General features: G+C 45.9%; 1 protein-coding gene across 1 annotated transcript in view; it reads left to right on the top strand.

Annotated features, from left to right (window-relative positions):
* Window positions 1–11,863, top strand: part of LOC124623072 (D-beta-hydroxybutyrate dehydrogenase, mitochondrial-like) — a 60,190-nt gene extending 48,327 nt beyond the window's left edge. Inside the window, exons 3-5 of the mRNA XM_047148867.1 lie at window positions 4,444–4,596; window positions 9,888–10,006; window positions 11,434–11,863. Coding sequence (XP_047004823.1) covers window positions 4,444–4,596; window positions 9,888–10,006; window positions 11,434–11,703 — 542 coding nt within the window. The 3' untranslated portion in view covers window positions 11,704–11,863. The remainder of the gene's footprint in view (window positions 1–4,443; window positions 4,597–9,887; window positions 10,007–11,433) is intronic.
* The last annotated feature ends 1,027 nt before the right edge of the window (window positions 11,864–12,890 follow it).

The following is a 12,890-nucleotide window of genomic DNA, read 5'->3' as shown; positions in this document are numbered from 1 at the left end:
GGAACAAATGTTGTACCGTGGGATGGACCTGATTAGCCAAATTGGTCACGTAATCCTTGGCAGCAATGCGACCTTGCAGAATAACCGTGGAGTCCATGGACTAGCACGGTATGGCTGCCTAAATCAACAGGGAACACTCGCCACCTTTCACTCTTGGAATGTAACTCGGCCAGAAGTTGGAAGCAGAGTGAAACAACAATCATCAAAGGACTTTTTCTATTGCCCCATAGACCAGGATTTATCTCGTCAGCACCACTTTTTCCTCGTTGGTGCATTTGCGTCATTGACGAAGGGTTTTGAATTCCATCTCACCCTGCAGTTCCCTGCTTCAGAAGCTTCCTTTGTGTTTGTGTGATTTCTGTAGCTGTATGTATAAGTTTGGATGTAGCTGTATTGCGTTGATGTACTGGTGGATATTGTGTGGTATGACTCCTGTACTTGATAGTATAATCGGTATAATGTCAACTTTATCCTGATACCACATGTCCTTGACTTCCTCAGTCAGTTGGATGTATTTTTCAATTTTTTCTCCTGTTTTCTTCTGTATATTTGTTGTATTGGGTATGGATATTTCGATTAGTTGTGTTGATTTATTCTTTTTATTGGTGAGTATGATGTCTGGTTTGTTATGTGGTGTTGTTCTATCTGTTATAATGGTTCTGTTCCAGTATAATTTGTATTCATCATTCTCCAGTACATGTTGTGCTGCATACTTGTATGTGGGACCGTGTTGTTTTATTAGTTTATGTTGTATGGCAAGTTTTTGATGTATTATTTTTGCTACATTGTCATGTCTTCTGGGGTATTCTGTATTTGCTAGTATTGTACATCCGCTTGTGATGTGATCTACTGTTTCTATTTGTTGTTTGCAGAGTCTGCATTTATCTGTTGTGGTATTGGGATCTTTAATAATATGCTTGCTGTAATATCTGGTGTTTATTGTTTGATCCTGTATTGCAGTCATGAATCCTTCCGTCCCACTGCATATATTGCCTTTTATTATTATTATTATTATTATTATTATTATTATTACTTTAAAATCCACACATATTGTAAAAATGTGTGTGTGTGTGTGAGCGAGCGTATGTGTATGTATGTATTATGTTTTATATTTTCTGCTACATCACTGGATCCATTTCGGCCAATCTTGGTACATATGTACCCTATTGTCAAGCGACGCTCGCCTTGGGGGTAAGAACCACGTACCTATCGAACGGGTGGGGGTGAAAAATAAGCGTAGCTCACGACGCGTGGTTTCCCAGACTTCATCCATCCAGTACTGGAGAACCAGAGGACTTAGCGACTTATAACGAACTTAACACATCAAACGTTAACGAATTTTTTTCTTGCTGATAATCCCAACAAAATGACGAAAGGAGAGCTTCTGTAAAGTTTGGAAGGCAGGAGACGAGGTACTGGCAGAAGTAAAGCTGTGAGTACCGGGCGTGAGTCGTGCTTCGGTAGCTCAGTTGGTAGAGCACTTGCCCGCGAAAGGCAAAGGTCCCGAGTTCGAGTCTCGGTCGGGCACACAGTTATAATCTGCCAGGAAGTTTCATATCAGCGCACACTCCGCTGCAGAGTGAAAATCTCATTCTGGAAACATCCCCCAGGCTGTGGCTAAGCCATGTCTCCGCAGTATCCTTTCTTTCAGGAGTGCTAGTTCTGCAAGGTTCGCAGGAGAGCTTCTGTAAAGTTTGGAAGGCAGGAGACGAGGTACTGGCAGAAGTAAAGCTGTGAGTACCGGGCGTGAGTCGTGCTTCGGTAGCTCAGTTGGTAGAGCACTTGCCCGCGAAAGGCAAAGGTCCCGAGTTCGAGTCTCGGTCGGGCACACAGTTTTAATCTGCCAGGAAGTTTCATATCAGCGCACACTCCGCTGCAGAGTGAAAATCTCATTCTGAAAGGAAAAATGTTTATCGCTTACAATTTTTTCGCTGGTTGTGCAATAAAAGTACCACATGAGGCATGACGTTATAATATATTACTTCTTTAATGAAAAATGAAATGTCGTGTGGCTAGGGCCTACCGTCGGGTAGACCGGTCGCTGGGTGCATGTCTTTTGAGTTGACGCCACTTCGGCGACTTACTTGTCGATGAGGATGAGATGATAACACAACACCCAGTCCCTGAGCGGAGAAAATCTGCGATCCCGCTGGGAATCGAACTCGGGCCCCTATGCACAGCATTCGGCAGCGCTCACCACTTTCTTTTTTTAAATCTCATTTTGTTCGTTTTCGTTCGTTGTATATGCTCAGGGCGGACGTCGAAAGACACCCGTTTTTTTAGTTCGTTGTTGATCGGTGAACTCAGTTTTTTGACCACTCAGATACCGAGGCGGACGCTTCTTTAATACTAACTGTACTGGTGACGCATTTTCAGACAGTATGCTTATATATCACTCAATGTAAGTGCAAAATTATATCACTGTACGACACATAGTTCAGGAAATATGACGTTATAAACAGTGAGATACCTGAGAAATTGTTGCATAATGCTTAAAGTTTAAATTTTTTACTTCTTTCCTATTAAGTATATTCGCAATAAATGTCGCAGACAGTATCCACACATGCCGCTGAATGCACCAACAATATTATATCATTTTAGAACATATAGTTCAGGACGGAGTCAACGAGATATGTGGGCCCTGCAACGAACTGGTGACGTCACACTAGTCGTCCTCTCCGCCACAGTTCGCGAATGCTCGGCTCCGTGCTGGGTTCACGGGAAATCAAAATATAATTGAAAAGGTCCCCATTAAAGGTCTTACCCTTCTCGTTCGTTGTCGAGAGTTTGTACGCATTTAAACGAGCAGAATTATTAAACTCCTCTGAAATAGTTCCTCGCTCCCTGCCGGAGACAGCTGCTGGCATTTGTAAGGCCTGTAGTGTCACGTGCTATGACGTACGCGCCACGGGCTGTCTTTCTCGTGGGCCTCGGTTCATGAGATATGACTTCATAAACACTGAGATACGTTAAATACTGCCGGATCGCGCACGACATTTAAATTTATTACTTCATTGCTACTAACTCCACTTGCAGCACATTTTGCGGCTGAACGTACCTACAAAATTATATCATTGTACTACACGTAGCCCAGGAGATATGACGTCGTAAACATCAAGCACAAATCCAGATGCTGTGTGGCAAGGGCGTGGAAGCACAACTATGTATAAATACCTGGGTAATGCCGGGTTTCTACATCTGCATCTACGTTTATACTCAGCAAGTCACCCAACGGTGTGTGGCGGAGGGCACTTTACGTGCCACTGTCATTACCTTCCTTTCCTGTTCCAGTCGCGTATGGTTCGCGGGAAGAACGACTGCCGGAAAGCCTCTGTGCGCGCTCGAATCTCTCTAATTTTACATTCGTCACCTCCTCGGGAGGTATAAGTAGGGGGAAGCAATATATTCGGTACCTCATCCAGAAACGCGCCCTTTCGAAACCTGGAAAGCAAGCTACACCGCGATGCAGAGCGCCTCTCTTGCAGAGTCTGCCACCTGAGTTTGCTAAACATCTCCGTAACGCTATCACGCTTACCAAATAACCCTGTGACGAAACGCGCCGCTGTTCTTTGGATCTTCTCTATCTCCTCCGTCAACCCGACCCGGTACGGATTCCACACTGATGAGCAATACTCAAGTATAGGTCGAACAAGTGTTTTGTAAGACACCTCCTTTGTTGATGGAATACATTTTCTAAGGACTCTCCGAATGAATCTCGACCTGGTACCCGCCTCACAAACAATTTTATATGATCATTCCACTTGAAATCGTTCCGTACGCATACTCCCAGATATTTTACAGAAGAAACTGCTACCAGTGTTTGTTGCGCTATCATACAATAAAGGATCCATCTTTCTATGTATTCGCAATACATTACGTTTGTCTATGTTAAGGGTCAGTTGCCACTCCCTGTAACAAGTGCCTATGCACTGCAGATCTTCCTGCATTTCGCTGCAATTTTCTAATGCTGTAACTTGTCTGTATACTACAGAATCATCCGCTAGTATTTTACATATTTTAAGCAATTTAGTATTTCAGTATTAAAATTTTTGTATATTTTGGTGTTATTATTAAAATTGTACCCATCTCTGGCATGTTAAAAAAAGGGGGTGACCCCCACCCAGAACTGAATGGACCCACCACTGAGAAACTTCGGCTCCCCATCAAAATCCAACCATTTCACTTAGAACGTCCAGTGATTGCCCAGTCTTTGCAGTAATTCGCCGATATTGTGTGTGTGTGTGTGTGTGTGTGTGTGTGTGTGTGTGTGTGTGTGTGTGTGTGTGTCGCCCACGTCGCCTGGCTGAGCTTTACACAGGAACGGTCTACGGTCCAAAACGGACTGCTGTGTTCCTGTATCGGCTTATTTTAACAAGTTAACAGCGAGCACAGCTGTCGCAGCTACGACGGCAGTGAGGTGAGGTGGAGTGTGGGTGTTGGCAGGCCGCGTGGTGACGGTGAGCAGCCACTGCACGCAGGTGTCGCTGCCCGGCGTGGCGGTGTACGGCGCCACCAAGGCGGGAGTGGCCGCCTGGAGCGACGCGCTGCGCATAGAGCTCGCCAAGTTCGGCGTCCGCGTCGTGCAGGTGCTGCCAGGTAACTGCCGACCACGAGCGCTGCCACCTGTAAAGTAATGTCCCCCCTTTTTTCTTTACGGTTATTTTAAAACCTGTACAACAGGCAGGCTGTCAGCAGCATTCTACGCTGCTCTTCGGCCATAGAATAGACAATGAGAAAAAACAGAAAGAATACACATAAGTTACATAATGGCGGGTAATAAAACAGTAGACACATAATTACAAACACGGAGCCATTCCCACTCGACGATAATCCACACTACAAACTGTTGACACGACGCACAAACACTGAAGATGTCGATGGCACAGGTGAACGGTGGAGTGTGACAGTGAACACTGAACACAAAACACGACGGCGATGATCTCCGGCGCCCAAATGTGCACGTAAAGTGTGCAAGTCCGGGGACCTGCCAAGAGGGGAAAAAGGGTCAGGGGGGGGGAGAGGGGAGAACAAAGATGCCAATGGCAGAGGAGATGGGAGGAGGAGTAGAGGGACGGGGGAGGGGAAGCCCAGGGGAGGAGTGGGGAGAAAGGGAGGAGGGAGGGAAGGGGGAGAGAAGGAGAGAAGGGAGGGAGGGTGCCCAATGGAACAAACACAGGAAGAGGGAGGGAAGATCAAAGTTGGTGGGAGGGGTAGATGGAGGGAAGGAGGGCATCATCAGGGAGGGGGAGCTGGCAGAAGCAACCTTGGGAGAGGGTAAGGAGGGTGGAGAGATGGAGAGCAGGTGGGACGTGGGAATACAGGCGCGGCAGTGGGCGGGGGTGGGAGAGGATGGGGGAGACAAGCGGTTGAGGAGGATCGAGTTTACAGGAGGTGTAGAGGATTCGTATCCTTTCAAGGAAAAGGAGGAGGTGGGGGAACAGAATGAGGTCATACAGGATCCACGTGGGGGAGGGGAGACGGATGTGATAGGCGAGGCGGAGAGCAAGGCGTTCAAGGATCTGAAGGGATTTGTAAAAGGACGGGGGGGGGGGGGGGGGGGTGGAGATCCAGGCATATTTTAACCACTAGTTTCCTACGATCGTTTGACAAGAATTGCATAGCGGAAAAACATGGGAATCCAAAATATTTGGTGTTTTATTTTTATTAAACTTTCTCCGAAAAGGTACTTCAGCAACTTTGTTTCATTTACATACAGTACGTTCTTTCAGCAGTGTAGCAGATGAATCAACTTACAGCTTTCCGCCTCCTTTGAATCAAACCTAGATGTGGTGAAATCGTCCATAAAAAGTCCGCGACAAACAATTACGGCAATGAGTCTAAGCTTCACAAGAGGAGTGCTGTAATACGAGCTAAACATGTACATAACGCGTGTTTTTTTTCTTATTTTTTCTTTCGTTTGTGCCACCCCTGCCAACTCCGACACATACTGAATCATTCACACAACCATAGCTCAACGATTCTCATGTAGTATGTACACTGGTTGTAAACGTATTACATCGCAATGTGCTCTCATTATTGCTGTGAGGAACAACCAGTTCAATATGGAATAATTTAGGTAACTGTCCTGCCGTGCGTTGCTTACATCGCGTAAGTTATGTGAAAGTGATGCTATTCAGTTGCTTAAAGTTGTTCTCTGGAATTTATTCATACCCCGACACACACACACACACACACACACACACACACACACACACACACAAGCTGCGCTAAGCTGGCACAATGGGGTCTGGCCGCAGACACTTCTCGCTACCTCTGCGAAGCTGGGTTGTGACGCTAGTTAATCAAAAAAGTACAAAAAACTATCACTGTAAGTAATAATAACACATTTTATTTTCTCCTTAGAAATCAATATAAAATTAATTATAAAGGAAAGAAAAAGTAGTATAATGAAGAGTTGTGAAAATATCCCTGTCCGGAAATTGTGTTTCTACTACAATTTTACAATGTTTCCTTGCGTGTTCATAGAAGTTGAATTGTATGAACAAAGTACAGCTGTAAATTACATTTTCTCTCCAACTCTTGCTTGTTGCCTCCTCAGTTACGTCTCTTAGTCGGTATAGATAGGTCAAAATCGGAAACCTCCGGTCGAATAGCATATTAACTTCAGCGCCCATTCGCCAATCTATAAGGTCCATGCGATGTAGCGATGCAGCAGCAATGACTGTTGTCGTACATCAGCTAGCTGTGTGGGCAGCAACTGTGTGAACCACTGATGGCACGTAAGCCATATAGGCGGCAGTGGTAGTAATTGTCAGTGGAACTATTGGGACAAAATGACGGCGCAGAAGGGAGATTGTGACAACAGGGTGCGTTTACAAGCACAGCTCGAGGGAAAGGCTTCTTACCGCATGCGGAACGAAACGAGCGGTAGCAGAAGTCACGTACGTCTCCCGGCTAATTCTTAAATCGTCTGTCGTTCTCGATTTACTTCCGGACCGTTTTTGCGCCCTCTCTGTGCCTGCCCATATCGTAGGGACATATCTCGCCACCCCCTCGGAACGGCCGTGACTATAGATGGTGACCAGAAAATTTGAGAACAGGTACCAACGGCCTTTTCCATGAGGGGCAATATTGTGACGTGCGAAATAAATGAGCAAAAAAAAAAAAAAATACAGAAAGGGGAGGGGGAGGGAAGAGGAATAGCGCAGTTGGAGGAGGAGGAAGTAGTATATAAAAAAGTTGAAGAAATTGAACAAGAACAGGGGATTAGGTTGGAGCTACTGAAATAAAAAGAAAATCATGAGGAGATTGGGATTGAAGAGTGATGGGCAATAGTTCCATAAGCCTTACCTGTACATGGTACAGAGGCGCTTGCTTTTTGCTTTTATTTACTAATTATGATTGCCATCCGTCCCGATATATCGAAACCATCACCGTTATGGACCTCCTTGTCCCGACAACCCGACGAGACCTAATGTTTTCGCGATTTTACAGAATACTATTACAAGCTTGGCTCAAGTACTGAAGTAACGCCATCTGCTAGCACATGTGACTGCAGCCTCATTTAGTTTTATTTATGATAGCAAGTTTGTTGACAAAGTCGTTTCACAGATGGCGTTGCAGCTGCTCACCTGTATCGACGATGCATGCACCATCTACATCTAGCGCCATCATTCGAGAAAATTGAGACTTCTCCAGCAGTACGGGGCTGGAACTATTTAAACAGTGGGAAGAGTCGGGCAGTTCCCCTTTGAATAACGATTCTTTCTAAATGTAATACGAACAAGTGCAAGTCAGTAATGTTTGAAGTCGTTACTGCGGTCATACAAAGCATAAAGTGTATAGCGACGTGTACTTTGATGACTAAAGTGTTATTGTGGACTGTTTACGGTCTAACAAACATATATAATCATATGTTGTATTCATATCGGGTCTCCAGCCGGAACATCTCGTCATCTGGACACAATATTTCGGCGGTCCACCTGGCCGCCATCTTCAGGTGACTAGGCCGTTATACTATCTCGCCAGAAATGAAATCAAACATTTTTCTTTTTTTTTTCTTTATTGTGATTTCATTCGCCAGCCCATATGGGCAGGGGAGGACTGTCAGCGGTACAATCCGCCGCTCTTCAGCCGAGTGACATGACAACTAATATAAGAATAAAATGTTACATGTAAGGCAATAAAAAAGGGGGACATAAAACAAAGTAAGGGGAGATAATGGAGGCAAAAATACACTGACATGGAGACGTTCATGGGGGGACAATTAAAAAAGTCAACATAAAGTTAAAAAACACAGTTGGCGATTTGTAGAACACAAAAAGACACTGAAGTCACACACACAGGTTAAAAGTTGGCCACAGTATTAAAAACATTCCAGAACAACACACTTTAAACCCACTTGGAGGACACACAATGAAGAATAAAGCTGCCAGGTGGGACCTGCCAAGGTAGAGGCCAGAGAGGATGGCAAAGGAGGGGAGAGCAAGGGGCAGCAGGGGAGGGGGCAGGATGAAACGAGTAGGGGAGTCATCAGGTGCACCAAGAGACAGGAGACAGGTGGGGCAGGAGATTAAGAGGGAAGGCAAGGCAGGAGAGAGTGCAGAGACACTGAAGGGGAGCACAAGAGAGGGAGGGGGAGTAGGAGGGGAAAGCCGCTCAGGAGAAGGGAGGGGGAGGAGAGGGATCCCTCAGGAGGAGGCAGGAGAAGATGGGATTAGAGTTGGTAGGAAGGGTGGATGTCAGGGCGAAGCTCATCATCCATGAGGGGTAGATGGTGGAAGTTGCATTGGGAAAGGAAGAGGAGGGTGTGGAGATGGAGAGAGGGTGGGGCACAACAGTAAAGGTGCAGTGACGGGCTGGGGGTGGAGAGGAAGGGAGACACCAGGGGGAGAGGGGGATCAAAGCGGCAGCCAATACATAGTGTGTGGATGTGTTCAAGGAAAAGGAGAAGGTGGGGGAAGGGGATGAAGTCATAGAGGATGAGCGTGGGAGGCGGATGCAGAAGGCGAGGCAGAGCGCATGGCGTTCGAGGATTTGGAGGGATTTATAGAACCTGGAAGGGACGGAAATCCAAGCAACGCTGGCATAAGAGAGGATGAGGCAGATCAAAGATTTGTAGGTGAAGGATGGTGGAAGGATGCAGACCCCATGTCCGGCCGGACAGGAGTTTCAGGAGGTGGAGTCTGTTGTGAGCTTTGTGTTGGATGGCAAGGAGATGGGTAGTCCAGGTGAGGTGGCGGTTGAGGGTGAGGCCAAGGTAAAATCAAACACGCTGCAGCGGCTCCTTTATACACCGACCGTGGGACTACCGCGCTTGTGCGAAACTAACTGCCCTATAGCGACAGGCAAAACAGCGCGTCTTCATTACCGCCGTCGACACGTTCAGAAGCTCATTTTGGAACTTCCATGTACTAGACCATTTTATAAGTGAATACGTATTATGTTACTGTTAACAGTGCCCAAAATTCGTTGCATTTGGCGTCCAGCATAAGGCTTTCGGGGGACGGTTTGTGACGCGCCTAAACATCGGGACTCCTACGAAAATCGGGACACTAGGCACAACAGGTGGACCTACAAAACGATTACCTGGCGGTCTCTACCTCTCACACAAATATGTACGATTAATTTTGGCCGGCCGCGGTGGTCTAGCGGTTCAGGCGCTCAGTCCGGAACCGCGCGACTTCTACGGTCGCAGGTTCGAATCCTGCCTCGGGCATCGATGTGTGTGATGTCCTTAGGTTAGTTAGGTTTAAGTAGTTCTAAGTTCTAGGGGACTGATGGCCACATGTTAAGTCCCATAGTGCTCAGAGCCATTTGAACCATTTTTTGATTAATTTTGTGATAGCCGGTAACAATAGTATAGTTGATGCATGTGAGAGGCGGGCTGTGATGAGAGTGACCTAGTGTTGCGTGTTGTGTTGCAGGCTCCTTCTTCGCACACAGCGGCATCTTGGCCCGCCAGCAGCAGCACGCGGCCGAGATGGAGGAGGCCATGACGGACGAGCAGCGCCAGTTTTACGGCGAGTACTTCAAACGCTATCAGGTCAGTTGCCAGCAAACATTCCAAGCCGTCTCTTAGTTTTATTTGTTTCTGGACAGACTGTCAAAACAGTAATGCTGATAACGTATGGGTCCTATAGCGTTTCTGGAGTCTATATATTATGACGAACATGTTAAAATTTTATATTTGTGGGGATCCACAGCCACCAGATGCTTAATAAACGTAAACACGGTGCGTAACAGGCTGTAACGTGATTTTTATTTATCTCGAAATTAAGTAATCTCACGATGAAATAAAAATCACATTACAGCCTACTACGGAGCATGTTTACGGTTATTAAACATGACTAAGTTGCTTTGTCATAGCATTTGTCATTCTTGATTTAAAGACTAATACTTTCTTGTGGTTCACAGACATGGCATTCATACTCGCACTTCTTATTTGTTAATCTCACCACTGATGAAAATAACTTTGTTGACTTCCTGATTCACTCTGTTTCGTCCCACTGCCTTGAACTTATTTTCTTATTCTTTGTTTCTCTTCAACTCGCTTTGTAACTCCTCCTTATCTTGTTGTTTATTTGCTCTCTCTCTCTCTCTCTCTCTTCTTATTTTTCTCTCACGCTGCTTCTTCTTCATTCTCGTTGTCTCTTTCCACATTGTTCTCTCTCTCCCTTTCTCTCTATTTCTTGTTTTTGTTTCTCTACCTGTTCTTCATTCTGTATCTCTCCAAACTGTTTTCTCTATTTCCCTCTTCTTCATTCTCTGTTTCCACATTGTTTTCTCACTCTTTCTTCCTGTCTTTCTTTTTCTTCTTCATTTTCTCTCTCTCTCTATCTCTCTTGTTAACTGTTTCTCCTTCTTCCATATTATTTTTCTCTTCTTCCCCAGTGTTTGTCCCTCTCTTATTTTCACGGGACTCACATTCGGAAGAATGACAGTGCTAATATGTGTCCAACCATCCTCATTTAGATTTTCCATGATTTCCCTAAATCGTTCAAGAAAAATGCTCCCTGAAAGGGCACAGTGGATCTCATTCCCCAGCATTGAAACATTCTGAGCTTGTGATCTGTCTATAATGATGTCGATGTTGATGGGATGTTAAACTCTAATCTTTCTTGTATTATTTTCTTTAATCCTATCTATTCTCTTTCTCTTCATATTTTTTTCTTTTCATTTTTCTCCATTTTCCTTTACTCTTCTGTACTTTTCGTTTTGCATTTTATTTCTTTCTCATCCTTTATTTTCTTGCTCGGTAGTTCGATACTCTCTCTCTCTCTCTCTCTCTCTCCCCTACTTTTATTTTTCTCCCTGTACTTTTATTTGCCCCTCTTCCTATCCCTTCCTTTTTTCCTTCTTTATCTTCACATTTTTCACCCTCGTTAGTGTTTTTCCCCTTCCTTTCACTTTGTCCCTGCAGTTGGTATAGGAACCAGACAGATATTAGTAATTGTATCGCCTGTCTGTCAGGCGTACCTGCGGCCGCTGGGCGACGCGAGCGCGTGCAGCGCGGAGTCGCCGTCGGCGGTGCCGGACGCGGGCATCAATGATGCGCTGGACTCTGCGCTGGCGTTGGTCTCCCCCCAAGCGGTGTACGAGCGCGCACCGCTGCGCTACCGCGTCTACCACACGCTGTGCCGCTTCTCACCCTCTACCACCCTGCGCGACGCCCTCGTGCGACGCTTCGTGGGGCTGCCGTCCTGGAAACCCCGTACACCCTCTGCAAACTACACCACCTGACTTCGTTCTCTGTTCCTCTAAGATGTCACGTTTCACTGCCAGTGCCTTCACGAATTTCTACAGTCAGGGTTGTCATAGATTATGACGACGAAATGATTATTCTTTTGTAATATGTAAAAACAGCTGAAAATAAAGTATTACTGACCTTACAGTAATCACAACAAGCAACAATTTTTTTTCTATATTTCGACCTCTTCCTCTTCTATTGTATTGTATTGTATGTTAAGCGGGGACCTAGAAACGACGCAGCCACAGTGGTCCACAGCCCCACGACGACTACCGCAGTCCATTTCACCCCTCCACCGCCCCACACCGAACCCAGGGTTATTCTGCGGTTCGGCCCCTGTTGGACCCCCCAGGGAACGTCTCACACCAGACGGGTGTAACCCCTTTGTTTGCGTGGTAGAGTAATGGTGGTGTACGCGTACGTGGAGAACTTGTTTGCGCAGCAATCGCCAACATAGTGTAACTGTAGCGGAATAAGGCGAACCAGCCCGCATTCGCCGAGGCAGATGGAAAACCGCCTAAAAACCATCCACACACTGGCCAGGCGCTCCTTCCCGCCCGGAAAGCCGTGCGTTAGACCGCATGGCCAACCGAGCGGGCTTTCCTCTTCTATACTATGATTTAAATTAGATGGACGTTATAGGTTCAAAGCTGACCACCACATTGTTCCGCTCCCCGTGGCGATAGATAATCGCTTTTGATCTTCGTCTCCTACCAAAAAGGTAAAACACCCGATATTCACGTCTGATAGAGACCTCTATTATGTCTGTAAGCATTTCAAAAAATCTGTTCTTAACTTTAATTGGGCCACAGCTGTGCTAATTATTTTGAAACTGGAGGAGTTTTTCCGATTGTGGCACAGCTTCAAACCAATCACGACATACGAGATCTGTTCAGAAAATAACGTAAGTTTTTTTCAGATTTATTTTACAGACTACAAGTATTTACCCCATTCAAAACACTTCCCCCCCCCCCCCCCCCCCCCTTTCTCCCCTGCAGTCACACACTTTTCACAGCGATGTTTCCTTTCGTGATGCACTGGCGGATACTTTCATTGGAGAACAGTTAGTTATTTTTGGCACAAAGCCAACGAATTGACAAAGTTGAATGCGCAAGAGCATTTTCGTGGTGCGACGACCATGAGTCGCCTCGCCACAGCCCTGGTCTCTTTTTACGGATTT

This window comes from Schistocerca americana, chromosome 1 (genome assembly GCF_021461395.2).
Source record: "Schistocerca americana isolate TAMUIC-IGC-003095 chromosome 1, iqSchAmer2.1, whole genome shotgun sequence".
NCBI classification, from domain to species: domain Eukaryota; kingdom Metazoa; phylum Arthropoda; class Insecta; order Orthoptera; family Acrididae; genus Schistocerca; species Schistocerca americana.
Note: the sequence above shows the minus strand (reverse complement) of the source record. Positions and strands in the feature narration are given on the sequence as shown.